General features: G+C 47.7%; 1 protein-coding gene across 3 annotated transcripts in view; it reads right to left on the reverse strand.

The window, feature by feature from the left end:
• Positions 1-16,470, reverse strand: part of CDC42BPB (CDC42 binding protein kinase beta) — a 106,175-nt gene extending 89,705 nt beyond the window's left edge. Inside the window, exon 1 of one of the 3 annotated variants that reach the window (XR_013386947.1) lies at positions 16,092-16,470. Coding sequence is in view for 2 of the 3 variants with exons in the window: in XM_077910691.1 (XP_077766817.1) it covers positions 16,092-16,266 (175 nt within the window). In the remaining variant the exon portion in view is untranslated. The remainder of the gene's footprint in view (positions 1-16,091) is intronic. The other 2 variants (XM_077910691.1, XM_077910692.1) reach the window with 2 other exon arrangements.
• Between the last annotated feature and the right edge of the window lie 11,152 nt (positions 16,471-27,622).

Genomic DNA, 27,622 nt, shown 5'->3' on the forward strand with positions numbered 1-27,622 from the left:
AGAAAAGAAAGAAAAGAAAGGTCTGGAAAGAAGTTTTTAAAGAAAAACTGACCAATGACATGGTAGATGAACTGCAGTCAAAGAAACTTTCTCTGGAGAATTTAAAAACCAAAGCAATTTACAGTAGAACTCTTCATTAACAGCCCAAAAAGTGGCCACCCCAGAAGTCCATCCAGCATAAATACACAAATGGTGATAAACGAATACAGTACAATACTGTACAGTAAGCAGAAAAAATGAACAGCAGTTACAGTCAACAGAATAGATGGATCTCAATTACTTTTACTTGTAGTTACTTTTTCACTGTGGCAAAACGTAAACCTGGACATTGTAACCATTTTTAAGGTTGGCTGGAAGAAAAAAAGAGGAGACTCAAATTGCTAAAAGTGAAGTGAAAGAGGAGAGACATCCCCCTACAGATCTTACAGATTAAGAAATACTATGAACAGACTCTATGCCAACAAATTAATCTAGAGGAAATGGGCAAATTCCTAAAAAGATAAAAACGAACAAACTGACTAAAGAAGAAAGAGAAAATGTGAATAGATGTACAATAAGCACAGAGGTTGAATTAGTAATCAAAAAACTAACCACAAAGAAAAACCCAAAGAAGGGGACGCCTGGGTGGCTCAGCGGATAAATGTCCGCCTTTGGCTCAAGGTGTGATCCCGGAGTCCGGGGTCTGGGAATCGAGTCCCATATCGGGCTCCCTGCCTGTGTCTCTGCCTCTCTCTGTGTCTCTCATGAATAAATAAATAAAATATTTTTTAAAAAGAAAGAAAAAGAAAAACCCAGAGAGCTTCCCAGGTGAACTGGGAATCTGGCAGTTCCTCAAAATCAAACATTTTAATTTTATTCGATTTTTTTTAAAGATTTTATTTATTTGAGAGAGACAGTACGTGAGCAAGGAAAGAGGGAGGAGGAGAGGGGCAAGAGGGCAAAGAGAAGCAGACTTCCCACTGGGCAGGGAGCCTGTTACAGAGCTCAATCCTAGGACCCTGGGATCATGACCTGAGCCAAAGGCAGACACTTAACCAACTGAGCCACAAGGGGCCCCAAAATCAAACATTAAAAGAACACAAAATTTTCACAAACTCTCAAAAAAAAAAAAAAAAAAAAATGGAAGAGAGAAAGAACACCTCCTAACTCATTCTGTAAGGCCAGTATCACCCTGATGCCAAAACCAAGACACTCCAGGAAAGAAAAAACTACAAACCAGTATCTCTTATGAATATCAATGTAAAAATCCACAACAAAGTACTAGCAAACCAAATCCAAACCATAGAAAAAGAACTGTACACATGACAAAGTGGGGTTTATCCCAGGATATAAGGCTGGTTCAACATATAATAATCAATTAATGTATGGGCAGCCCCGGTGGCGCAGAGGGTTTAGTGCCGCCTGTGGCCCGGGGTGTGATCCTGGAGACCCGGGATCAAATCTCATGTTGGACTTCCTGCATGGAGCCTGCTTCTCCCTCTGCCTGTGTCTCTGCCTCTCTCTCGCTCTCTCTGAATGAATGAATGAATGAATGATAAATAAATAAATCTTTGAAAAAATATAATTGATTAATGTAATGCATATTTTCAACAGAATTAAAAACAAAAACGTGATTATCTCAATGGATCCAGAAAAAGTTAACAAAACTCAACATCCTTTTATGATAAAACACTCAACAAACTAGGAATAGAAGTAAACTTCCTCAACCTCATAAAGAGCATCAATGAAAACTCACAACTAAAAGTACACTTAATAGTGAAAGACTTAGATGCTTTGTACCTAAGATCAGGAATAAGACAAGGATGTGTACTCCTGCTGCTTCTATCCTACACTGTGCTGGAGGTTCTAGCCAGGGTAATTAGGTTACAAAGAAAGAACATCCGGCCTGGAAAGGAAAAAGCAAACTACCTCTATTCACAGGTGACATGATCTTATATATAAAAATCCTAAAGAAGCCACTAAAAACTATGAGAACTAATAAATGAGTTCAGTAATTTTGCAGAATACAAGATCAATATTAAAAAACAATTATTTCCGGGGATCCCTGGGTGGCTCAGCGGTATGGCGCCTGCCTTTGGCCCAGGGAGCGATCCTGGAGTCTCAGGATCGAGTCCCGTGTTGGGCTCCCGGCATGGAGCCTGCTTCTCCCTCTGCCTGTGTCTCTGCCTCTCTCTCTCTCTGTCTATCATAAATAAATAAATAAATAAACCTTAAAAAAAAAAAAAACAATTATTTCCTTAAAAAAAATTAAAAAAATAAATAAAAAAACAATTATTTGTATACATTTGCAATGAACAACCTAAAACTAAAATTAAGAAAACTCCATTTACTATAGAAATTTTAAAACCTTAGGAATAATTTAACAAAATAATTGAAAATTTTATACTGTTTTGTAAATGTAATATAACCGAATAAACACTTATAAAGTTAAAATGGCAAGTTTTATATGTATTTTATCACAATAAAGAGAGACACGTTAAACTCTGAAAACTACAAAATATTTTTGAAAAAACTTAAAAGATCTAAATAAATGGAAAGATATTATATTCATAGACAGAAGACTTAATGTTGTTAAAACACCAATACTCCCCAAGTTCATCTACAGATTTGATGCAATCCCTATCAGAATCCCAGATGGCTTCTTTAAAGAAATTGGCAAGCTGATCCTAAAATTCATATGGAAATTCAAGGAACTCAAAATAGCCAAAACAATCTTGAAAAAGAACAAAGTTGGACAACTCACACTTCTTGAATTCAAAACTTATTACAAAGCAACAGTAACCAAGATAGTGTTGGTACTGACATAAGGATAGGCATAAATACCAATAGAACACAACTGAGAGCCCAGAAATTAAACCCATACATTAATCAACTGATTTTGACAAGGATGCAAGACTATTTAATGGGGGAAAGAACAGTCTCTTCAACTAATGGTACTGGGACAACAGGATATCCACATGCAAGAGAAAGAAAAAAGAAGATGTGGTTCCCCATCTCCTACTATACACAAAAACTGACTCAAGTGGATCAAAGTCCTACATGTAAGATCTGAAACTATAAAACCCTTAGAAGAAAACACCGATATAAATCTTTGTGACCTTGGACTTGGCAACAGATTCTTAAATATGACACCAAAATCAACAAAAGTTAAATTAAACTTCATCAAAATTAAAAACTTTTGTGCTTTGAAGTATCAAGAATATGAAATAAAAATCCACAGTATAGAAGAAAATATACAAATATACTGTATAGTATATTTGATCTTGGGATCATAAGTTCAAGCCCCACATTGGGTGTGGAGTCTATTTAAAAAAAAATTAAACTAAAAAATAAATTTGCATATCATACATTTGGTAAAGGTTTAATATCCAGGATATATAAAGAACTCTTACAACTCAACAACAGAAAGACAACACAAATTTAAAATGGGCAAAAGAACAGACATTTCTCCAAAGAAGATATTCAAATGGTCAATAAACACAAGAAAGGATGCTTAACACTGTTAACTTTTAGAGAAAAGTAAATCAAAACTAAAATGAGACACCCACTAAGACTAGAATATGAGACAATAACAAGTGTTGGTGAGGATATGGAGAAATTGGAAGTCTTATATGCTGCTGGTGGAAATGTATACTGATACACCTGCTATGGAAAACCACCTAGCAGTTTCCCAAAATGCTAAGCATAAAGTTACTGAATGACCCAGCATTCTACTCCCGGGTATACAGCCAAGAGAAATGAAAACATATGTCCACTCAAAAACTGGTACATTAATGTTCACAGAAGCATTCTTCATAATAGCCGAAAGGTAGAAACAACCCAAATGTTCATCAACTGATGAACAATGTGGACTGTCTATGTAATGGAATGTTATTTGGAACTGAAAGGGATGAAATACAAGATATCCTTGAAAACATTATGCTAAATGAAAAAGACCCAGTCACAAAAGACCACATATTATAAGACTCCATGAAAGGTCCAAAATAGGCAAATACAAAATGAGGTGAGATCAGTGGTTGCTTAGAGGGAAAGCAGGGAGCTGGGGGGTGACAGCTAAAGGGTACAGGGTTTCTTTCAGAGGTGATGAAAATGTTTGTGATTCAATGGTACAGATGGTTGCATAACTCTATGAACATAGTAAAGCTACTGAATTGTAATTTGAACAGGTAAATTGTATGTGAATTATATCTCAATAACTGCGTTATCAAAAAAAGAAAAAAAAAGTAAATAAACCAGCTAGTAACTGCAAATGCCAGAGAAAGCTTTCTTTCCCACTAAAATGAACTTAAATCAGCTGTGCAATTTAAGTTTCTCTCACGTTGCTGATAGACATCAGCTTTTGTTCCAGTAATCCTCTTCACATATTATTTCACAAGGATTATCAAACTTCATAAACGCTTACCTTGCTTTTTAAAAAAATAATTATATATTTGTAGAAAGAAATATATCCAGGCTTATCACTTTGCTTACATAAAACCATAATACTGATGTTTTCATAAACATTTCTTGTCCTGATACAGTCTAATATAAACGCCATCCCTGACACCTTAATTAACTGGTGAAATTGGGAATAAAACACTCACAGTAACTTCCCAATTTGCTGCAAAACAATATATTCCACATATCCAAAAACCGGGTTTTATTGACATTTTCCCAGATTAATTTTAAAGGTACATCAGAAGGGTGACTTGTTAATCCACTTAAAAGACTTTTTGACAATCTGATCTCAAATACTTGCAGTTAAAAAACAAGCAAGTCCATCTGTGGCAGAGCTGCACAATCATTTTTAAAGGATTGCTGAATACCCATTTATTATGAAATCAACATCTTCTCAATAGTGAAGAATAAAAATGCTATTTCCGGGGTGTGTGTGGCTGGCTCAATGCACAGAGCATGTGACTCTTGATCTTGGGATCATGAGTTCAAGCCCCACACTGGGTGTGGAGTCTACTTTAAAAAAAAAAAAAAAAATTAAACTAAAAAATAAATTTAAAATACTATTTCCAATTAGAAATAGTATATAAGTTAAAAAAATAAATTTAGGGATCCCTGGATGGCGCAGCGGTTTGGCGCCTGCCTTTCGCCCAGGGCGCGATCCTGGAGACCTGGGATCGAATCCCACGTCGGGCTTCCGGTGCATGGAGCCTGCTTCTCCCTCTGCCTATGTCTCTGCCTCTCTCTCTCTCTCTCTCTCTCTCTGTGACTATCATAAATAAATAAAAATTAGAAAAAAATAAAATAAATTTAGCTCCTTGATTTTAATTTTTTTAAACAAAATGAGAGAAATTCTATGATTTCAGTTCAGTTCTGTCACATGAAAAAGGTAAAGTACAACAGAGCAACAGCCTTAAAATGTAATTTGGGTGTCATGGTAAGGGAGGTCTATTTACCTTTGGATTTAATTTATTTATTTGGTACCTGGGTGGCTCAGTTGGTTGAGCATCTCCCTTTGGCTCAGGTCATGATCTCAGGGTCCTGGGATCGAGCCCCCCCATCGGACTCCGTGGTGGTCTGTTTCTCCCTCTCCCTCTATACTCACTCATGCTCTCTCTCAAGAAAATAAATAATCTTTTTAAAAAAGTAATTGTTTTTTGTTTTTGGAAAATTATAAGTGGCAAGAACATTTCTTCTGCTGCTCTCAATTCTAAATTGGTGATACCTGGGGCTCCTGGGTGGCTCAGTGGTTGAGCGTCTGCCTTCGGCTCAAGGTGTGGTCCCACAGTTCCGGATCTGATAGAGTCTTGCATCGGGACTCTATCATGGAGGGAGGCTGCTTTCCCTGTGCCTATGTCTCTCTCTCTCTCTCTCTCTCTCTCTCTCTCTCTGTGTGTCTCTCAAGAATAAATAAAATCTTAAAAAAAAGAAAAGAGAAAAGAGAAAAGAGGAAAGAGGAAAGAGGAAAGAGGAAAGAGGAAAGAGGAAAGAGGAAAGAGGAAAGAGGAAAGAGGAAAGAGGAGAGGAGAGGAGAGGAAAGGAAAGGAAAGGAAAGGAAAGGAAAGGAAAGGAAAGGAAAGGAAAGGAAAGGAAAGGAAAGGAAAGGAAAGAAAAAAAGAATCTGCCTTCAGCTCAGGCTCAGGTTATGATCTCGGGGGTCCTACTCAGCGGGGAGTCTGTTTCTCCCTCCACCCCTCTGCCCATCTTGTGACTCACAGGCACAAGTACGCTCCTCTCTCTGCCTCAAATAAATAGTTGGTGATACCTTCCTACATACTAAGAGCTTAAACAGAATCAGCTCCACATCAGTTCAAGAAAGATCAAAGCTTATGCACATGGTCCCTAGGTCACCAACACCCGACTGCAAACATGTCCACACTGTGGGTCTCCAGAGGTCCCTCCCTGCTTCATCTCTGTATCCACCCTAGAGTAGCCACTCCCCAGCCATCTGAAGAAGTACTTTCCAGGAACCCCTTGTCCTGTTTTCAGTGCACCCATCCTGTAATTCCCCTTTCTTCACATCCTTTGCCCCTCTTTCTCTCCTCCCTCCCACTGGGATGCAGTTTCTAGAGAAAAACTTGCCCTCCCTTATTCCCACATCTTCCTTCTACTTATGGGGGAAGCTTTCTAATAAATGAGTAAGCATAGGAATAGAAATGCCAATACATCCAAGTCAAAGAAAATAGAAACTATTCCCTCTGACTTCACATAGCGATGAAAACTAGGGTACCTTTCAGAACACCTGCCTTAGCTTTACACCATCTGGAAACCCTACTAAAATATGATAGCTTATGATTACCAAGGGACACAGCCTCAAGGATAACATGAATCCCAGGAGAACAGGGATTTTGTTCACCACTGCAGTGCCTAGTACTTTTCAAGTCCTTAAAAAATACTTGTTGAATGAGTATTCAACAGGAGATGACAGCAGCCTAGAAATGTTAGCATAATTGTGCACAGTGGGAAAAGACAATCGACAAGTGATGACTAATTTAGCAAAGCTAGAAAACCAAAAGTTAATGTGTGTGAGGTAGGGGTAAGGCGGCTTGGGAATGATCAGAAGTACAGAGATCTCAGAATCTCGGAGGGTCTAAATGGGGCTTCAAATCTATAAAAGCAGCAGCTACACCCTAGAAATTCTTCTGTCCCCACCCACCACCAACTTTCTACCTTATCCGACCTTCCTAAAAAGCCAGCATATCCCATGCTACTCCCCATTGCCCAGGCAGGACACCAGAAACCCCTCTCTGGGGAAACTGATAGCCCCAAAGAAAGAATTACTTTGCTCCTCAAATTGGCAGGTCCCCATCCTATTTCCTAATGGTGAGACTCAACACTCAAAAGTTTGTCCATGCACATGGGGAGTGTCCAATCAGCCCACTCACAATTATGGAGAGACAGCCAATAATCAGCAGGTACTTGGAGAAAAGCTTCTGATAACAAAGACCCAAGCAAGAAAGAGGAGAACAAGGACTCAGAAGAGCGATGACACAGGAAATAAAAAAAAATGTCTACATAACATAAATGTGTACACATAAATCAATTAAAAATAATCTCTTATAAAGTGCATTGCTGGTTTAAAAAAAAGGGGGGGGGAATCCCTGGGTGGCTCAGCAGTTTGGCGCCTGCCTTTGGCCCAGGGCACAATCCTGGAGTCCTGGGATCAAGTCCCACGTCAGGCTCCTGGCATGGAGCCTGCTTCTCCCTCCTCCTGTGTCTCTGCCTCTTTCTCTCTATGTCTATCATAAGTAAATAAACCTTAAAAAAAAAAAAGAAAAAGTGCATTGCCAGGGTGCTTGGGTGGTTCAGTCGGCGGTGATCTTGGGGTCCTGAGATCGAGCCCCACATGGGGCTCCCTGCTCAGCAGAGAGTTTGCTTCTCCCTCTGCCCCTCCCCTCAGCTTGTGTGCACGTTCATTCTCTTTCAAATAAAATCTTTTTTTAAAAAAGTATATTGTCGGGATCCCTGGGTGGCGCAGCGGTTTGGCGCCTGCCTTTGGCCCAGGGCGCGATCCTGGAGACCCGGGATCGAGTCCCACGTCGGGCTCCCTGCGTGGAGCCTGCTTCTCCCTCTGCCTGTGTCTCTGCCTCTCTCTCTCTCTCTCTCTCTCTCTGTGACTATCATGAATAAATAAATAAAATCTTTAAAAAAAAAGTATATTGTCTTCATGAAACCAATATGTTATAAAAATGAATGCTGAGAATAAAAACACCTAGTAATGAAAGATGTAACAGCAGAAATAATAATGCAATGTAAGGACCAGAAGACACAGTTGAGGACTTCTTCCAGAAAAGTCAGAAGAAGCAGATAAAGAATAAGAAAAAGTAGGAAAAGGAAATTAGCAGAACACTCCAGAAGGTCCAACATCTGAAGAATAGGAGATCAATAAGGCTACAATGGAGAAACCAGGGAAGAGATAAGAGACAATATGGAAAGGTTCCAGAGGGATGCCTGGGTGGCTCAGCGGTTGGGTGTCTGCCTTTTCTCAGGGCATGATCCCAGGGTCCTAGGATCGAGTCCCACATCGGGCTCCCTGCATGGAGCCTGCTTCTCCGTCTGCCTGTGTCTCTGCCTCTCTGTCTCTGTCTCTCATGAATAAATAAAAATCTTAAAAAAAAAAAAGTTCCAGAACTGAAGGACCCAGTGTCCCCAACAGAAAAACCTGCCAAAGAATGCTGGAGGTAGACAGAAGACCCTGAGAGTTCCCAGGGAAGACAAGTCACACAAAGTCTTGTCCGACTGCTCATTACCAACAATGGAAAGTGGACAGTAATGGAATAATGCTGTCAAACTTCTGAGGAAAAATTACTTCTAACCTATAATTCAGGACCCAGGCAGACTGTCACTCAAGATTTATCTCCAATGAACCCTTTTTCAGGAAGCCACTAGAAGATACACTACCAAAAGGAGAAAGACATGAAATCCAGAAAGGGGAATTCAACAGAGAAACACTAAAAAAATTCCCACAAGGAATGGAGAGATATTCTAGGAATACTGCTAAGCACTAGATCTAGAGCACAAATAGCTTCAATGGAAATAGGAAAACAAAAGGCTTCAAGGCGTGGAAGCTGACAAGCTGGGCAGTGTGTGTGGCAAGGCACATTACAGTGCTGACCTGTTCTAGCTACAACCCTGGAACTGTACTTAGCACTGTACGCTGGCATCCAAGCTAGAGGGAAGAAACATAACTCATTCTAATAAACACAGAAATAATTCCCTATCTCAATAAAGACAAGAACTAACTGCATCCTATGTGGCTTAAGATATTTACCTACTGATAACAGAAACACTACCAATATAAACAAAACTTATTATATAACCATATTTGGAAAAAGGGAGAGAGCGTACAGGTGCGCAGAGAAGATTCTATAACTTTCTATAACCTTCTCTTCCACAGGACGAAGTCAACAGATAAAGTCTAAAGCAGAAAAATCAGAAATCAGCAGTACTACATACTGCTTTATAGAAACATGGAATTCGAGTCAAGAAGTGCTAAAATAACCACAACATCCCAGATTCTTCCCTTCTTCCACGGTAATACAACACCTTCACCCTGCTGCCTGGAATGCAGCGGGGACAGCCACCATCAAGATGCTGGACTGAGCAGGAAAGGGCCCAGGTCCCTGAAGACTTCTTGGAATGAGCTGTTTACGAGCCCTGCCCTGCCCACATCCCAATTCCACGTGACAGAAATCACCCTGATTTTGGGTAAGTTGCTATTAGTTGGTTCTGTTACTGGCAGCTGAATGCGATCCTGAGACAGATGATTATCAAAAGAAACAGAGGGGTTAGATGTGGCTGCTTATGAAAGTTAAAACTCAGAGTTATCGGGATGCCTGTGTGGCTCAGCAGTTTAGCGCCTGCCTTCAGCTCCTGGAGTCCCGGGACTGAGTCCCTCGTCGGGCTCCCTGCATGGAGCCTGCTTCTCCCTCTGTCTCTCTCTCTCTCATTATGTGTCTCTCATGAATAAATAAATAAAATCTTTAAAAAAAGAAACTCAGTTATCAAGTAGATGCATTATTTTAATAAAGGTAAGATATTACTTGAGAAAAATCACAGGATATGGGAAGAAGTGTGGTTAATTTCAACTCCTAAAACTAAGATGACATGGGTCTTTTAGGTCAGTTTGACCTGATTTATTAAAGGCAATAGAATATAAAGTATTTGAAAGAGAGAGAGATAAAAAGAACAGCAGTGTTTAAGGGTGACTGGCAGAGGCATTTAAATCTTAAAGTGAGAAAAGCATTCATTCAGGTCTGCCAGCTTGAGAGCTTCAGCTAGGCCAGCGATGATGGGAATGGAAGGAAAAGGCTACAGTGAAACAGATATTTCAAAGCTAGCACCTGCCAGGTAGTCCCAGGCTGACCCCCTAAAAGGCTGCTGATTCCAAAATGATCAGGAAAATGTCCCGAGCCCAGTTTCCCCAAGGGAGAGCAGGGATGGGGTAGGAGGGCAGAGCACGTGGCCGCTCCAATTCCTAACAGTGGTCCAACCTATGCCTCTGTGATTGTGGAGGCTAGAGAAATCAATGCCACCCCAGTAACATTAGGAGGCACCTTCAAATTCCATTATGTCTCCAAAGTAGCTCTAATAAAAGGACAGAACAGGACTGACATACGATCCAATTCAAATTTCTCTCTAAATTTCTAATTCTTTCCCAAAGACAGCAAAACCCAAGGTTCTATTATATAACTGACCCTTTTTGCAAAGTTTTAATCTAAAACCAATTTTGTTGCCAGTTACCTACCAATGAAAATGACCAAAAACCTAATGTACAACACAGATAGTGTAAAGTATGACCTTTATTTCATAGTTAGTATCTATTTGTCTTTAAAAAATAGTTGCCTCTGGAGGCACCTGGGTTGGTTGAGCATCTGCCTTTGGCTCACTCAGGTCATGTTCCCAGGGTCCTGGGATCGAGCCCTGCGTCAGGCTCCCTGCTCAGCGGGGAGTCTGCTTCTCCCTCTCCCTTTGCTGCTCCCCCTGCTTGTGCTCTCTCTCTCTCTCAAATAATAAAATCTTAAAATATATATATATAGTTGCCTCTGGTATATTTTTAAGTCCATATGCATGCAGGTAGTTCAGATTGTCAAAACACTTCTGATTTTAAATCTAAGGAAAGTGTTCTTTTCCTCTCATCTGTTTTCCTTAGTAAAAGAACATTTGTGTGAGCTTTTCACACAAATTTAAGGTAACCCTAATACACTGTCATTCTGGATCATTCTAAGAAGCTAAGAACCAAACTTAAACTTGGGACAGGGACTAAAAGGTGTTATCTTAATGGGGACCAGTTAGGGTGATGTGATTACAGGGTTTTCATGGGTTTTCTCAAGAACTCCTTTAAAATCTCCCTTAATTTTATCTCCTTTTTGATTAAAGAAAAATGGTAAAAAAAAAAAAAAAAATCTCTTATTTGGTTCCTTCCAGAAAGATCCTCCTACTTTATTAGTCTCAAAAAAATACTTTTTGTCTCTTTACCAAGAAAAGCACTCAATAGTTTCACCGTACTTAATATAGTTTGGAATTAACAGTCCTGTTTGCTCATGTGTTTATCCAGCATCACAGACGTCAGCACAGACAGGAGATTTCTAAGGGCACAAGGCTCTGCAACAAGAGGCAGGGCAAAGGCAAGAGGAGGCACCTCTATCAATCCTGTCATATTTTGATTATTTTACCTCAGGCGCACATGAGTAGCGTGCCTGGAGAGTAATCTGCTGCACATCATAAACCTTCTCAAGTGGCTCACACAGTGGTATCTCATCTGAGGACAATTCACTCCAATTCCAACTCTAGTTATTTAAAATCGAGATTTAACACACTAAGTGTGTCACACACGAAGTGACTCTGATGTTCACTTCAAAACCCAATTGTCAATAGACGAGGTTTTAGGAGAGAAAAGGTAAGGCTGGCTTGTTAAGGTTTAGTGGTTTCAACCGTCCCATCACATGCCATGTAGTCATTATCACCATGCATTCTGAAGAGCTACTTACAAGTCTAAATTACATTAACTTAACTTTTATTATTCATTCCCCATATTACTCTCAAATTTAGGTGTTATTCAAAATACCTGTTGAAGGCATTCCCGTGTTACATAAACATTCTATCTGGAGGACCCATTAAGGACAAAATGTATCTTGAGATGTTAAACACCACCAGTTAAGCCCCAACATATTACATTGGGTAGATTCATCCCACTCATGCCTTGGGGCTGAGGATCTCCCTGCTAACCGCTACAGGAATTCACATGGATGAAGGTACTGCTGCATTCACAAGAAAAATCACAAAGGAGAAGAGTAAAGAGGGCTAGAGAGAATTAATTCCGTTCCTTATAGAAGTAGTACAGTGGCAAGGTAAAGGAAGGTGCCCTTGTCTGCAAATTGGGAAACCCACACTGGGGTCCACATCCCACAAGGCGAGCCTACACCAGCTGCAAGCTCTAAGCTTCCCACCTGGTCTGCAGGCCATGCAGGGGCCAGAGCACAGAGCCACTGTGGTCTACCCAATGCCAATAGGCTAGGACTTCAAACAACAGCTACATCCAACTTTAATACAAGCCATTATATTTAAGCCATGAAAAAAGATATTTAACACATGAGAAGTATTTTTATGTAACACAGAGATAGCAAATTCATCTCATTTACTTGTATTTGTTTCTATTGTAGAAATTTCAAAGTGCTTCATATGTTCTACTTCAAATAGGATCAAATTTGCATTAAAATACAGCTTAAGGAAACAGATGCAAAACAGGGTATTTTCAACTTTTAATTAAAGTCCAAGATCTCACAGAGGAAACTAATGAAACTATAAACATAACCAAGGGAAAATTAAAGACCTACAGTGAAGGCTATGATGACTCTTGTCCCATGAAACCACTGTGGCAATAAGGAATTAAGAGCCAGAAAGTCTTCTTTTAAAACTTAAAAATTTGGGGAGCTTGGGGAGCCTGGGGGGTCCAGTCAGTTAAGCATCTGACTCTTGATTTCAGCTCATGTCATGATCTCAGGGTCGTGAGATCGAGCCCCTGTTGGGGTCCACACTGGATGTGGAGCTTTGCTTGAGGTTCTCTCTCCCTCTCCACCCACACCCACCCTGCATACTCTAAAAAACTGAAGTTAAAATAAAACTTCAGAGAAAGACAAATACCATATGATTTAACTCATATGTGGAATTTAAGAACCAAAGTAGATGAACACAGGGGAAGGGAGGGACAAATAAGATGAAGGCAACAAAGAAGGAGGCAAACCATGAGAGTCTCAATCATAGGAAACAAACTGAGGGTTGCTGGAAGGGTAGGGAGTAGAGGGAAGGGGTAAGAGGGTGATGGGCATGAAGGTCATATGATGTGATGAGTACTGGGTATTATATGCAACTGCTGAATCACGAAATTCTACCTCTGAAAATAATTTTAAAATTAATTATTATGTTGTTATAATAAATTTTAAAAAGTAAAAAAAAAACTTAAAAACTTTATTACCTATACTTTCCAAATTGTCTCAAAGATTCCTCAGTAAGTCTCAAAATCTGAACCGAATAGGTTATATTTCTCCATCAAGCTTCAAGATTTCTACCTACTTGTCATTAGACACCTAGTGTCTAATGGAAAGTGGGGAGAAGTTGGCCCTCTGTAAGACAGAACTCCACATTTTGGAGGTTTCAAACACCATGCAGAGTGTGAATCCAAAATTCAGCAACCCCTAGGCTGATAGCTTGTATCTTCTTTTCCAGAGCAGAAGTAATTCCACATGGAAGTCAGGGCACCTGACAATGCTCCACAATTCCACTTGACAGACCACTCTTCACCTTCTGGTTGTAACATGTAGCCATTCTAAGTAATAATAAATAATGACTGTACACATATCTTCATTAGTAACACACCCCTTGCAGAGTTATAATGGTATACATTAAATACTACTTCATATTTTATTAGTAGTATTTAGAAGTAGCATTAATATTTCATTAAAATGCCACTTTAAATCTTGATCCATTTTTCTTCCCTGCAATTTAAGGTTTACATGTCTATGCATATTGAATTGTTAGGCCAATGTAATTCATCTGTGATAATTTTCAAAAAAACAGAATACGGGATCCCTGGGTGGCGCAGCGGTTTGGCGCCTGCCTTTGGCCCAGGGCGCGATCCTGGAGACCCCGGATCGAATCCCACGTCAGGCTCCCGGTGCATGGAGCCTGCTTCTCCCTCTGCCTATGTCTCTGCCTCTCTCTCTCTCTCTATGTGACTATCATAAATAAATAAAATTAAAAAAAAAACAGAATACAATTTCAAAAGTATTTCTAAATTATAGCACACAGCTTCTGTTTCAATTTGGAAAGGTCAAATCTCATACAATAAGAACTCCGCACATGCTGAGAAGAGCTGGCTCCAGTGAAGCCAGCCAGTTCACAGCGTGGCTGGTCCGGTCGGGTGGTTAAGGGGCTACATAAGAACCACCCATGTACAAGGTGTCCAGCTCTGACTTCACCCCAGAGGCCAGCCAGTTGGAGCACACCTCGCCACTCCAACAACCCTCCCTCCACTTCACCTTTCCATCACACTGCTATGCACGCACATAGCGTGCACCAAGTTGAACCTGATTGTGGAACTGTCTGGATTTCGACAGCAACTGCTAAGAAGAGGCAAATACAATATTCAGAAGGTTCAGATGCAACAAGCACCAAAGACCTCATTTTCAAAGCAACTATGAAAATGAGTTATTTGGCTGAAAATCACATCACTGATAAAAGATCCCAGAAAGTGAACACTCGTTTTACTGATATTGTTTATATATAGCCAAGAGCAGTGGTCTCCATTGAAATAAAGCATGATGGGGCTGTCCTGGGGCTCTGGCACTCCTTTCTACTGCGGTTCTCACAAAACATCATTTCGCTAAAAAGCAAAAACAAACCCTGTAAAGAATACCTCAACTTAAATTTTAATTAGTAAACAAATCCTCAAATTCCAGTTACCATTTTGGCAGAGTAAGAGGCCTCACTTCAGAATACATTTGTTTCTTCATTGTAAATATCACCTTTATCAGCCCCAAAGAGCAGAAATTACTGGTTCAAACTGCACAGTCCCAGCCCAATGACGCAAGTGACTCAAGGATAGGTTTGGCCTGAACAGAAGACTCCATGTGCCTACTAGGTCCTTACAGGTGAGCCTGAGGATCTTGACAGGATGCCCATGTTAGTTAGAGATGAAGCGAAAGGCTTTCACTTTGCACCTGTAGCGTCTTCGAGACTCTAAGGATCATAAAATGGCTTAATCAAACTTTTGTCCTAATAAAGCAAAATAGGTTGGCTGATCAATGATTACAGCGCTACGGATCCTTGGACAAACTAGGGAAGGCATGCAAAGATCAGATGAACGAAGTTTTTCAACGATTCCTGTATACTGTCAGTTCCAGCTGCCCCCAAACGTATTCCAAGTCTAGTGCGATTACAATGAAAAGAATCGATCTGCTCTTGCAAAATAAGGCTGTTAACCTGAAAACTCCCTTGGAGCTGCTACGGTAAAGGGTGTTCAAGCCCTGGACATTAACGGGATGGAGCAGGCTGTCACCTAGGAAGGGCCGATAGAACTGGGCTCCCCGGAAACGCACACGCAGATGGGGGGGCCCCACGGGGAGGTGGACACGCGGATGTAAAAATCGCACGCGGCTGCCTCCACCCGCCAGCAAGGCGTGTGCGGGGGCGTGGGGGGGGGCTCGACGCTGACTCTGGACCCCAGAGCCGGGGCGGGGGTGGGGGCGGATTTCCCGGGGAGTGCTGCAGGAAATGATATCCAGACTCGGAGGGTGGATCTAGGAAGCGGCCCGGGCGCTGGCCGGCGGCGGGGAGCGAGTGGGGGTGGGAACGGAGGATGTGGCTCCCAGGGGCAGGATGAGGGGGCGGGCCGGCCGAGCGCGGATGCGCCAGGGCCAAGGAGGAGGGCAGGGAGGGACCCCGAGCCTCCAAGGGAGGAGGGCGCGAGGAGCGGCCCGGCGGGGCGCGGAGGGGCGCGGCGGGGCGGGGAGGGGCGGGGAGGGGAGGGGGCGGCGGTGTGGGGTGCCGGCGAGGCAGGAGGCGCGGAAGGCGGAGAGCGGGCCGGGGAGAGGGCCGAGGGCCGAGGGCCGAGGGCGGAGGGCCGGGGGCCGGGGGGCAGGCGGGCCGCGCGCACTTACCCCACTCGAGGAACTCGGCCACATACTTGTCGCGCCGCAGGGCCGAGTGGCTGCACTCGGTGTACAGGCAGACGAGCACGTCGAGCAGCGTCTCCACGCTCAGGGCGCTCTCGTTGCGCCAGGGCCCGTCCAGGAGCAGCTGCTCCAGCTTCTTGAGCCGCACCTTGGCCGACATGGTGCCGCGCGGCCCGCTCCCAACGCGCCGGACTCTCGCCGCCCGCTCGGCCAGGCCGTCAGGGCGAGCCCTCGGGGGCCCGGCGGCCGCGAGCCCCAGCAGCTGCGGCGCCTCGTCGCCGCCCCGTCCGCGTCGTCGCGCCCCGGCCTAGGCCGACATCTTGGGCTCGGTCCCGGCGGCGCAGCGTCTGGGGCGCCGGGCCCCGCGGGTCCATGGGCCGGTCTCCTCCCCTCGGCGCCGCCGCCCGCCCCGCCCGGCGCAGCCCGCCCTCGCCTCGCCTCGCCTCGCCTCGCCTCGCGCCGCCGCCCGCCGCGCGCCCTTCAGCCCCGCCCGCGGCCGCGCCCTCCCCGCCTTCACCGCCCGCCGCGGACCTGGAGCGGCGCGGAGCCGAGCGCAGCGCAAGCCCGGCCGGCGCCCGAGCCCCGACCCCAGCCCCGACCCGGCGGCCCAGCCCCGCGGCCCGCAGCCAACCAGGGCGCGGCCAGCGCGGGCGCAGCCAACCACGGCGGGGCCGGCCGCCGTCGCGCTGACCTCAGCGCGGCGCCCCGCCCCCTGCGCTCCCGGCTCCCGGCTCCCGGCGGGACGGGACCTCGCCGCTTGCCGTAGGGCGTCCGGGATGCTGGGAAGGCCAGGAGAAGGGGGCGGGGCGAGCGCGCGGCCAGTGCGCCGCCGAGATTGCGCGCCCGCGCCTGCGCAAAGGACGCCCGGGCGGCGTGCGCCCGCGCTGCGCGGACAAGCCCCGGGGGTGCGGGCCCCGCGTGGGCGCACGCGCACCCGCGGGGGAGCCCGAGGGACCCGCGGCGGCTCGCGGTGGGGGGCTTCGGCGGCGTGACCCGCTGGCCTAAACGCAGGGCGCGTCCGAGCTCGTAGCAGCCTTGGGAAGCGGAGGCCGACTGGGCGCAGCCCGCTGCAGAGCGGCGACCCACGGGCCGCCCGGCCCCTCGTGAATTCGAGGTGCCCCCCCACCCCCGCGGCTTCTTCAGGTTCCGCTGTGGGTGGGCCTTTGGTAGGCTGTGTCCAGGCCGGGTCTGCCTGGAGATCCACTGCTTCAGGGAGATTGTTGGTTTATGGGGGGCGGGGGGGGATGGAGAGCACCCTCACCCAAACAGACCCTCGGAGAGCAGGGCCCGCCCGCACCTCGTGGGTGTCACTGAGCCCACGGGGGTGGCTGGGAGCTGGGAGGGAGGGTGCAGGGCGGTGGGAAGCCTGACCCCGGGGAGGGGCGGGGGCAGAGCAGGTAGACGGTGGAAGACGGGCTCCCTGGCTGCTGCAAGTGTTGTATCATTTTATCAGGTGGTAGCTTTGCGGGAGTGCGTGTAAGCAGCGTTCTTCAAACTACTCCCCTAGGAACATTGTGTATGTTGACCAGACCCGTCTGCAACACGGATCTGTACATCTGTATTTTAATCAAGCTGAACTCTGAATGTTTGTGCACTTTGTATGTAGGATGCCTCAACTTTAAAAGAGAAGAGGTGGCACTGAGCAGCCCACCTGGCTCAAAACCTGAGATTTCTCACTTGTTTTAGGATAAAGGCCTAGTTCTTTTATCTTGGCTTTTGAGTAGGGTGAGGAGGTGCCGGAATTTGCCTGGGATGGTCCTCGTTCTTCGTCCCAGTTGGAATTTTGCAATGCCCGCTTCCCGCAGTGCCCCCACTTGGACCAGACCCAGCAGGCCCCGCAGGCCCCACTCCACCCTGCAGCCCTGGTCTTACTCAAGTCTCAGTCATGTTCTTGCTGCCCCTCAACTGTTTCTGCTCCCTCCTGCCTCTTCCTTAGCACTTGCCAAGACCACCTTGGCTGCCCCTCCCTGACCACCTTCATTTTGTCTGTTCAACCCAGAGTTGTTAGAGCGTTGCCCTTCGGGGCAGCCTTACCTAACTCCCTGTGCTGAGTCAGGTCCCAGTTTACCCTATAGTCTTCCCTCAGTACTTGGCACCATAGGTACTGACGGGTCTTGCCCACTACTCTTTTAATCTTTCTGTGTCTCAGCCTTAGGGGTAAAGAGAGAATAACTGTAAGCCCTACTCTGTATTTCAGTGAGTTTCTGAAAGGACTAGATGAGGGAGCACCCACTGATCAATTTAAACAGTGCCTGGCTCCTAGTAAATGTTTACACGTTGGTAGCTGGTGTGCATTACTATTTCAGAAATTAGGGACTCTGAATAGCAGATAGATTGAGTGGTCTTGGGTCCCCCAGACCAGGAAATCCCAGTCTCTTCAGGCACCCATGATGTTCCTCTGTATATGTCTTTTTTTTAAGATTTTATTTATTTATTCATTCATGACAGAGAGAGAGGCAGAGACACAGGCAGAGGGAGAAGGAGGCTCCGTGCAGGGAGCCCAATGTGGGACTCGATCCTGGGACTCCAGGATCATGCCCTGGGCCGAAGGAAGGTGCTAAACCACTGAGCCACCCAGGGATCCCCTCCTCTGTTATGTCTTAATCACTCAGGCTGCTATAACAAAACTCTATAGACAGAGTGGCTTATAAACAAATTTATTTCTCATTGTTCTGGAGGCTAGAAGTCCAAGATCAGGGTGCCAGCACAGTCATGCTCTGAGTGGAGTGCCCTAATCCTGTTTATAGAGGGCTGTCTTGCTGCATTCTCATGTGGTGGAAAGAGGTCGTTCTTTGCCATTCTACAGGTAATGCTGCTCAACCCTCAGGACCTAATCGCCTCCCTAAGGCCCCACCTCCTAATATATCACATTGGGAGTTAGAATGTCAGCATATGAGTTTTGGAGACACAAACGTTCAATCCATAGTGGTATCCTTACAATAAACTCCTACTTGGGCTCCAGTGGGCTTCTGGTCTGGGCAGCAGAGCATTATGCCCAATGCTCTAGAATGCACAGCTTACAGTAATTCAAGCTGAAGTGTCTTGGTTCAGAAATCAGAATGCCCAGGCCTGCAGAGTGACACCTTGGAACTTGATTTAACACCTCCCCCTAGCACCCAGCTCGGGGGGGCATGAGATAAGCACCGGGGACAGGCTGTACTTGGCTCCTTCATTGCTCCTTCCTGAGCCTCTGCTAGTCTGGCCCTGCTTCCACCCCACCTGGGGCTACTACCAGGTAGGAAGGAGGCTACAGTCTCCCCTCTGGTCTGGCAGAGTGTAAGCTGACCCCCTTACACCCCAAGGATATTCACAGGCTCCTGCTGCTCCCTCTCCTGAGCAATATGTCACTTTTCTGGGTGCGTGTTTACCTGTTGGCTGCAGGGGACCCTCTGCCCCTCTATGGAGACCACTATACAGGACCTGAGATGACCCATCCCTGTTTCATCTGTCCAGAGGAAACACTCTTGTATCTCTTGCTCTGACAGATGCTCAGGAACAGGCAGGTCCCAACATGGCAGCACACTCCCCGCTCTACCTCCAAAGCAGCTTATGAGCCCTCCTTTCCCGGCTGGGAGTCCAGCCCCAGTCCATGCCCCCAAATGGATGCCACCTCTTTTTTTTTTTTTTTTTTTTTTTTTGAGAGAGAGAGAGAAAGAGCCCAAGCATGCTGGGTGGCAGGTGAGTAGGGATGGAGGGGAGGACAGAGGGGCAGAGAGAGAGGAAGAGAATCCCAAGCAAGCTCCATGCCCAGTGCAGAGCCCAACGTGAGGCTCAATCTCAGGACCCTGAGATCATGATCTGAGCCAAAATCAAGAGTTGGATGCTTAACTGACAACCACCCAGGCGCCCCTGGAGAGCCACATCTAAAGTTCTCTGAGGAATTTCTGGGAAGCCACCCCGTCTAGGTTTCAGGTAAAGGAAGGTGTGCTCCATGCTCCATGCCCCAGTGGGACCACATTTCTCAAATACTCCCACCTTTTATACCAGGGTGTAGGACAGGTTTCCATGCATTTCCGCTGACCTCATATGGTCATCTTACACCTCACTTGGGAATTCTACATTTGCTGTCTCTTGATGCCCCTCAAAATTTCAGTTTACTGTTCTGATAAGTTTATTACATAAACATATTGCACCAGACAGGTCATTGTTCCTTTGGTGGACAGCTCTTGTGTTTCTCTGCCTGTCACCCCATCTAAACCTGAACCTTTCACAGAGAAAGAACCCTGAAGATTGCAGAGGGCCCCCCTTTGAGTGAGTATCCAGCAGCGTAGCAACAACACTTGTGTGGGGGGAGAATTTCCTAAGGCTAAGGAAAGAACCATTCAAGATTAGAGAAAACCGTGCCTAGTACTCACACAGGTTGAGAATAATGTTTTCCACCAGCCAGACTAGAAAACCTCATAATTCACCAGCATTGGGTAAAATTCTTGAGAAGATTGTACCTTGGAAATGGAAATTAGTTCTAGATTGAGTGCTGCTCCAGATCTGCCTAACATCATAAAAACAAAACCCCAAAATGTCAAAGTGCTTTGATGTGGTTTTAACCACATCCCAGAACAAAGCTCAAGAAATTCTGTGGAAACACAAAAATATCCAGCACCCAAATAGATAAAATCACACTGTCTGGCATCTAATCAAAGATGACCAGGCATTCAAACAGTCAGGAAAATACATCCCATAGTGAGGAGAATAATCAGTTAAAGAAACGAACCCAGAACTTACACAGATGTTAGGATTAGCAGAGGAGGATATTAAAATGTAACCATATTCCATATATTTAAAAAGTTAGTAGAATTTTTAAGATTTTTTTAAAACCTTAATGGAACTTCTAGGAATGAAAGCTACAATTTCTTGAAAACATACATTATGGGATTAATGGCAGACTAGACATTACATAGGAAAAGATTTTGGAGTTTGAAGGTATAGCAATAGAACTTATTTAAAATAAAACAGAAAAAAAGAACCCAGAAAAACAAACAGCATGAGTGAAACTGTGAGACAGTATCAAGTGGCCCAATATATGGATAATTGGAGTCCTGAAGGGGAAGAACAAGTAGGAGGAGGGACAGAAAAAATATTTCAAAAAAATAACAGCTTAAAATAACAACTTGAAAACTATAAACCCACAAATCCAAGAATTTCAGTGAACTCCAAGCACAAGGAACAGGAGGAAAAAACTAAGGCTACATCATAATTGAATTCCTCAAAACCAGTTATTTTCAAAAAGGGAGGGAAGGCACATCAGAGCAGAACAAAATAAAGATGACATCATATATCCTTTTTTATTTTTTAGATTTATTTATTTATGAGAGAGACATTGAGAGAGGAGAGGGAGAGAGAAAGTCAAGCAGACTCCATGCTTAGGGCAGAGCCTGAATCCGGACTTGATCTCTGGACCCTGAGATCACAACCCAAGCTGAAACCAAGACTTAGATGCCCAATCAACTGCACGACCCTGGTGCTCCAGATACATCAAGTTTCTTATAGGAAATTATGTAAATGAGAACACCTTGGAACAACATCTTTAAAAGTGCTGAAAGAAAAAATAACTGCCGGCCTAGAATTCTATACCCAGCAGAGATAACTGGGTCTAGCCAGAGAAGGATGGCTGCTGCTTTACAGACACACTCAGGAGAAGCCCTGAAAGGCAGTGGTGAAGACATGCTCCCAGAAGGCAAAACTTCTATGCTGACCCACAGGCAGTGGCTAATGGGTTGGCCTGCCAATCAGACTTGGAAAATATATACTTTTTCTAGGAGATATAGGGGAAATGCAAGTGGATGGATCTCTCAGGATGGGCACAGAATGCTCACCAAAGAGCATCGACTGTGGAGGAGGCTCTCGTGGGTCAAGTGGACAAGGTAACCTGAGGATATCAGCCTCTTTCCTCCCCCATCCCAGGGCTTTCTCCACCAACTCATGTACAACTGACCACGGAGGCAAGGATGGAGGCTATGCAGGGGCTCAGCCACATGGACTCCCCTCACCAAGGCTGACTTGGCTTCCATCATAGCTGAGTGATGTCAACATTAGGGCCTTGTCAACATTAGGGCCCCACAGTCAGTGAGCTCCTAATATGGTGCCACTCCACAGGGGGACTGGGCAGTTGCCTAGAAGACAGGTTGATGACATTGGACCCCTTCCATCAAGAAAAGGGCAGTGGTTTGCCCTTGAATATTTCAGGTCAAGACTTGCCTTTCCAGCCACATAACTTCTTCTGGAGCCACCATTTGTAGACTTGGAGAATATTTTATTTATCTATCACCATGACAACTCAAGCAACATCACCTTAGACTGAAGGCTTCATTTTATGGCGAAGGAAGTAGGGCAGACAGACCGCCCATGCCCATGAAATTCCCTGGACTTACCATGTGCCCCCAACACCCCAAAGGAGCTGGCTTTGGAGAACGATAGAATGGTCTGCAGAAGACTAGCCATGGTGCTGGATGACAGCCAACACCCTGCAAGGTTAAACTGCTGTCCAGACTGTGGTGTGTGCTTCGCCCCACAAGGCAATATATAGTGCCATCCCTCCCCAGCCCAAATGCATGGGTCCAGGAACCACGCAGTGGAGGTGGAAGTGTCCCTCTCACTCTAACACCAAATAACACACTGGAGGAATTTTTGCTTTCCTTCCTGTGACCTTGGGCTGGTGTCCAAGAGAGGAATGCCCTCATCAGGAAAGTCATGCTTCCAGTGAATTAAGGCTGGGCTGCCCCCTCCCCCCACCGGCTGTGTCTGGTTCCTAACACCACAGAACCAGCAGGCAGGGGAGCAGTCACTGTCAGCCTGGGATAGTGAACCCAAGCCGGGTTCATGTGGGGATGTGAATTGGTTCTATGCACTGTACCAGGGTCCGGAGCGCAGAGGTTTCACTGAACTGATGCAGGGCTCTTACTGGGATAGAGAAGGGGGGTCATTCATGACAGGCCCATAAAGGACTTGGGTCCTGAAGGAACAAAAGTTTGGGGCACCCCACCAATACTAAAAAACAGTGCTGCTGAGGAGCGCTCAGAGAGGGCAGGACATGGGTGGATGGTTGGAGAGCGTGCTTGGAAGCAGGTGCTGCTGCAAGCCGGCCTCATGCTTGCCCATCTTCACCCTCACCCCTTCTAGGAAAGCATCTCAGGCTCAGGATGGCACATCACCCAGGATGATCAATGGAGGACACATTTCCCCCATAGGATCAGGGTGGATGCTGAAGGGCATGGGTATGGGTGGTGTGACTCTGCTTCTCCGGAGGTGCTCTGCCCTGCTCTGCCTGCTTTTGTGCCCCAAAGGGGCTGCACCTGTAGGATGGGGACTCAGGACAGAGTCAGAGGGTGATCTGTTCCCCTTCCCCCTTCCCTGTTGCCACAGTCACAGCCTGCCTGGGGCCCCCCTCCTGTCCCCAAGTTCCAGCCAGCCCTCCTTCATGCTGCCTCTAGAGAACCCAGAGGTACTATCAGCTCCCTACCACTGCCAGCCCTGGGAGCTTGCCCACACTTCCCGAGTGGCCCCAGCCCCTGCCCACACCTTGACAAATAGGCCACTTTTTATGCTCCTTTATTTCCCTGCTTTCATGTGCCCCTGCTGGGACTCTGACAGATGCAGTCACAGGTACAGTAATAGTCATTATCACTTTCCTGCAATTAAATAATGAAAACTTGAACTTCCCACCCTAGAAAAATCCATAAATAATGTCTGTGTGATCAGTTAAAAAAATTATGGAGATCCATTCATTCAACCAACCCAAAGCTGCTGAATGCCTGCTATGTACCAGCAGTGCTCTGGGTACCGAGGGTACAGCAGTGAGCCCGAGATGGACACCTGAGCACCCACTCTAGTCCGGGGACAGACCACAGACCAGGGCACAGAGGAGTAGAGAGAATTTTGAAGAGTGGGAAGGGCTTTGAGGAAAGCAGACCCAGCAATGTGATGGGCGGGATGGGGGGAGGCTGCGGCCGAGACATGAGCGGGAAGGAAGCAGCTATGGGACCCCCTCCAGGCAGAGAAAACCCCGGGCACAGGATGGGAATAGAAGGTGGCCAGCGCGGGGTGGCAGGGTGGGGGGCAGGCCCCAACATGCATGGGTGGGCCTCGACCGACTTTCTGCAGCCAGTCCACTTTCCCTGCCTGCTGCTGCCTGGGTCCTGTGGTCGCTGTAACCCTGGTGGTGGTTCCTGAGGTTTCCTGCCACCCAAGTCGCTAGGCCACGGCTCTTCCTGAAGGGTGTTTGTCTTCCTCCTTCTCAACCTCTCAGCTGACAACGTGGAGGACTCTGAAGGTCGGCGGTATGAGCCAGCACCCTGCCAGGATCGGACACATAGAAAGTGCCTGCAGAGACGTGCATGCACGACGGAAGGAGGCTGGGAGCCCAGGGAGGGTGGCGGGCAGGAGGGAGGGGAGGCCAGATGGTCCTCTAGCGAGGGGGCTGCTTCTTGCCTCCTTGGCCTCCTGACACAGGCCTAACTGCAAGTTTGCAAGCCCGGCCCTTCTGACCGCCCCATGCATGTCCTTGCCAGAGACGCCCCATTGCCTCCAGGAATGTTCCCGGCCTCCCAAAGCTCTGAACCGGCAGTGCCCAGCAGCTGCCCATGCGGGATGTTCTGCAGGCTGGGTGAGAGGACCAGACTAGAGGTAGCAGACCGACTGTGACCCCCCAGGTCCTCTAGGGCTGAAAGCGACACAGAGACTCTGCATTGCAGAGGCCGCGAGACATCAGTGAGGTCAGGGGCGTAGCCTGCAGGCGCACTGGGCACGTTCTGCAAGTGGTACTTAGAGATAGTAGCCGCGGACAGTGACGCTGGTGGGAGGTGAGACAAGGGGGCGACCCACACAGCCCGCACCGCCTCCTCCCTGCCCTGCTGGCTCCCTACTGGCAGTCCCACAGGCCCTCAACCATGGCCAGAGGCATCTTCCCAAAGGCTGGCTCTGACCACATCTCTCCCGCTCCAGAGCCTTCCATGGCTCCCCACTGCCTCAGGCATAAATGGGGCCCTCTGGAGCCTCTGGTCTAGGATTTCTGCTCCAGAGCCTACAGCAATACTGAGGGAACTCCTCACTGCCTGGAAGGAGCAGGTGTGCAGGCTGGGCCAAGCAGTCAGGGAGGAGGCGTCCAGAGTCCATGGCGGGGGCAGGGGGGCACCTTGAGGGAGGAGACCAAGGCTTCACAGCAAACACTGGAAACACTCTAAGGGCCCTGTGCATGGCGTTTTGCAGACCGACCCGCTGAGACCTCGGTGAGGCAGGGCCGGGGTGGCCCCCTGTTTCAGGAGAGCCAACTGAGGCTCGGGGAAGTGACGCAGCTGCTGGTAAAAGGCAGAGCCTGCTTCTGGTCGCAGGCACCCTGGCCCACCACGCTGCGCTGCCTTTCCTCCTTCTAAACCAGGCTGGGGTCCCCTCCTGGGAAAAAAGAATAACCCCGGACACTTCTATCCGTCGAGCACTTTCCACGTAGCCTCTTGCTTGTCTGCGCTCAGTCTTGTTCTCCCTACTGAGTGTGTAAGGACACAGGGGCTCCAAGCCACCAAGAGACCCAGCCAGGGTCACCCAGCAAGTCAGTGGCTTTGTCTAAGTCTGTGTGGCCAGTGGAGGCCTGTGGCCAGTGGAGGCCTGAGCAGAGACATCCCCAGGCTGCCAGGCTGACATGTCCTGCCTGGAGTGTGGACCATGAAGAGGCCTAGAAGGGTCAGACTGAGGACACTCCTGTCCCTCTGGCCCCCCCTTCCGCCTTGTGGTTCTCAAAGTGTGGTGCCCCGACCCCACTAGCAGCATCAGTCCCTGGGAACTTGTTCGAAAAGCACGTCAGACTCACTGACCCAGAACCAGTGGAGCAGGGGCCTCCCTATAATTCTGCAGACTCTAGACTGACTCCCAGTTTGCGACCAGGGCCTCTGTTCTGGGCCATCTTCCCCACTAACTGACCCCCACCCCGAAACAGAGGGAGGGAATCCAGGGTGTGGTCATCTTTAGGATGACACCTACTTTGGACACGGCCACAGCTTCACCTGATTGAGTCCAGGGGAAGACCGAACTCATTATCAAATTACCCCTTACCTGCCGAGTGGGTGAAATGCCCCCCACCTCGAGCAGATTAAGGGGTGATTCGCAGAGGGGGCGGACACCGCTCTTTACCCCTTTACCATCAGTAGGATCCCTGGTAGCCCAGATCCCGCCCGCTGATCTCAGAGGGTCACCTCCCTAAATCGGATTTGGAGACCCTGAGCGGGTCAGGAAGCCAGATGTCAGGCCCCTCCCTGCAAAGCCGCAACCCGGTCCTTGCTGCCTGTACCCCGCTCCCACGCCATCCTGGCGCCCGCAGAGCGCACCCTCGGGGCACAGGGTTTGGGGGCCTCTGCTCCCACTCAGAGGCGCGCCCCGTGTGGCTGCTGTCGCAGAACACGTTTGGTGAATGTCAAGGGAGAAAACGGTGGCCCAGCCACTAGAGGACCCACGGGGGGTGGGGTGCAGGGGGCAGAACGGACTGGGCGCGGGCCGGATTCGGGGAGTGCCCAGGTCCTACCCCGCCCCCCCCCGCCCTCCGCCGATCCCCATGCAGTCCGGGAGCGGGATCCGGGCTGCCAGGCGCCCCCACCTCTCAGCCTGCTCAGCCTCCAGTCTGTTCTCTCCCCCGCACCCCCCGCGCGGGGAGAAGGACTCCAGGGCGGCCTGGGGGCCTGGAAGGCAGGAGGGCGGGAACCCCGAGTCCCCCGCTCAGTTGGGCGCTGTGAGCCCTGGCGCCAGCCGCTTCCCTCTCTGAGCCGGTGCCCGAGCCGGTGCCCATGCCCAGGGCTGCGGTGAGGGCTGGAGGACCCAGTGCCCTGTGGCCGCGGACCCCGGGGTGTGGCCCCTGTGAAGTGGAGGTGCCCCAGAGGGGTGCTACCCACCTGCTCAGCTCGTACCCAAGTGGCCGCCCGGCCCAGTGAGCAGCAGGTGCGCCCCCTCCGAACCCCAGTGTCACCTCTCGCTCAGCTCTGTGGCCCTGAGCAGGTTCCTGAGCCCTTCTGTGCCTCTGTGTCCTCCACAGGGTGGGATAATAAAGGACCATCCTTCCAGGGTCTCCAGATTAGAGAGCTCGGTGAAGCCCCCAGACAGTGCCTCGTACGCAGGAATGACGGTCCTGCGCTCCAGAACATTGCTGTGTGCGGTTAAGGGGCATCTATTTTAAACCTCACATGTGTTACACAAAGGGGGTCACGGCAGGCACCGCTCATTCACCAGCACTTCCCGGAGAAGGATCTGTCACCACCTCTGTGAACAGGCGCTGTGGCTTAGTGGGGTGGGGATGCGTGGCCATGTGTGGTGAGACCTGGGATCTCCGAGGACAGCCAGCTGGGTCCTGCCCTTTGCTCCCAGCAGTGGGTAGTCCTCTGACGGCTCTAGATGTTAAAACTCTGACACCCAAAAAAATAATAATAAAATAAAATAAAATACTCTGACACCCCACCCTCACCCCACCGCCAGGTGTCCTGCCTACCCTCAGCTTCAGGGAATGGGCTGGGGTGAAGAAGCAGGAAGGGGTGGTGACCACAGTG

Source organism: Canis aureus, chromosome 9 (assembly GCF_053574225.1).
Source record: "Canis aureus isolate CA01 chromosome 9, VMU_Caureus_v.1.0, whole genome shotgun sequence".
NCBI lineage: Eukaryota > Metazoa > Chordata > Mammalia > Carnivora > Canidae > Canis > Canis aureus.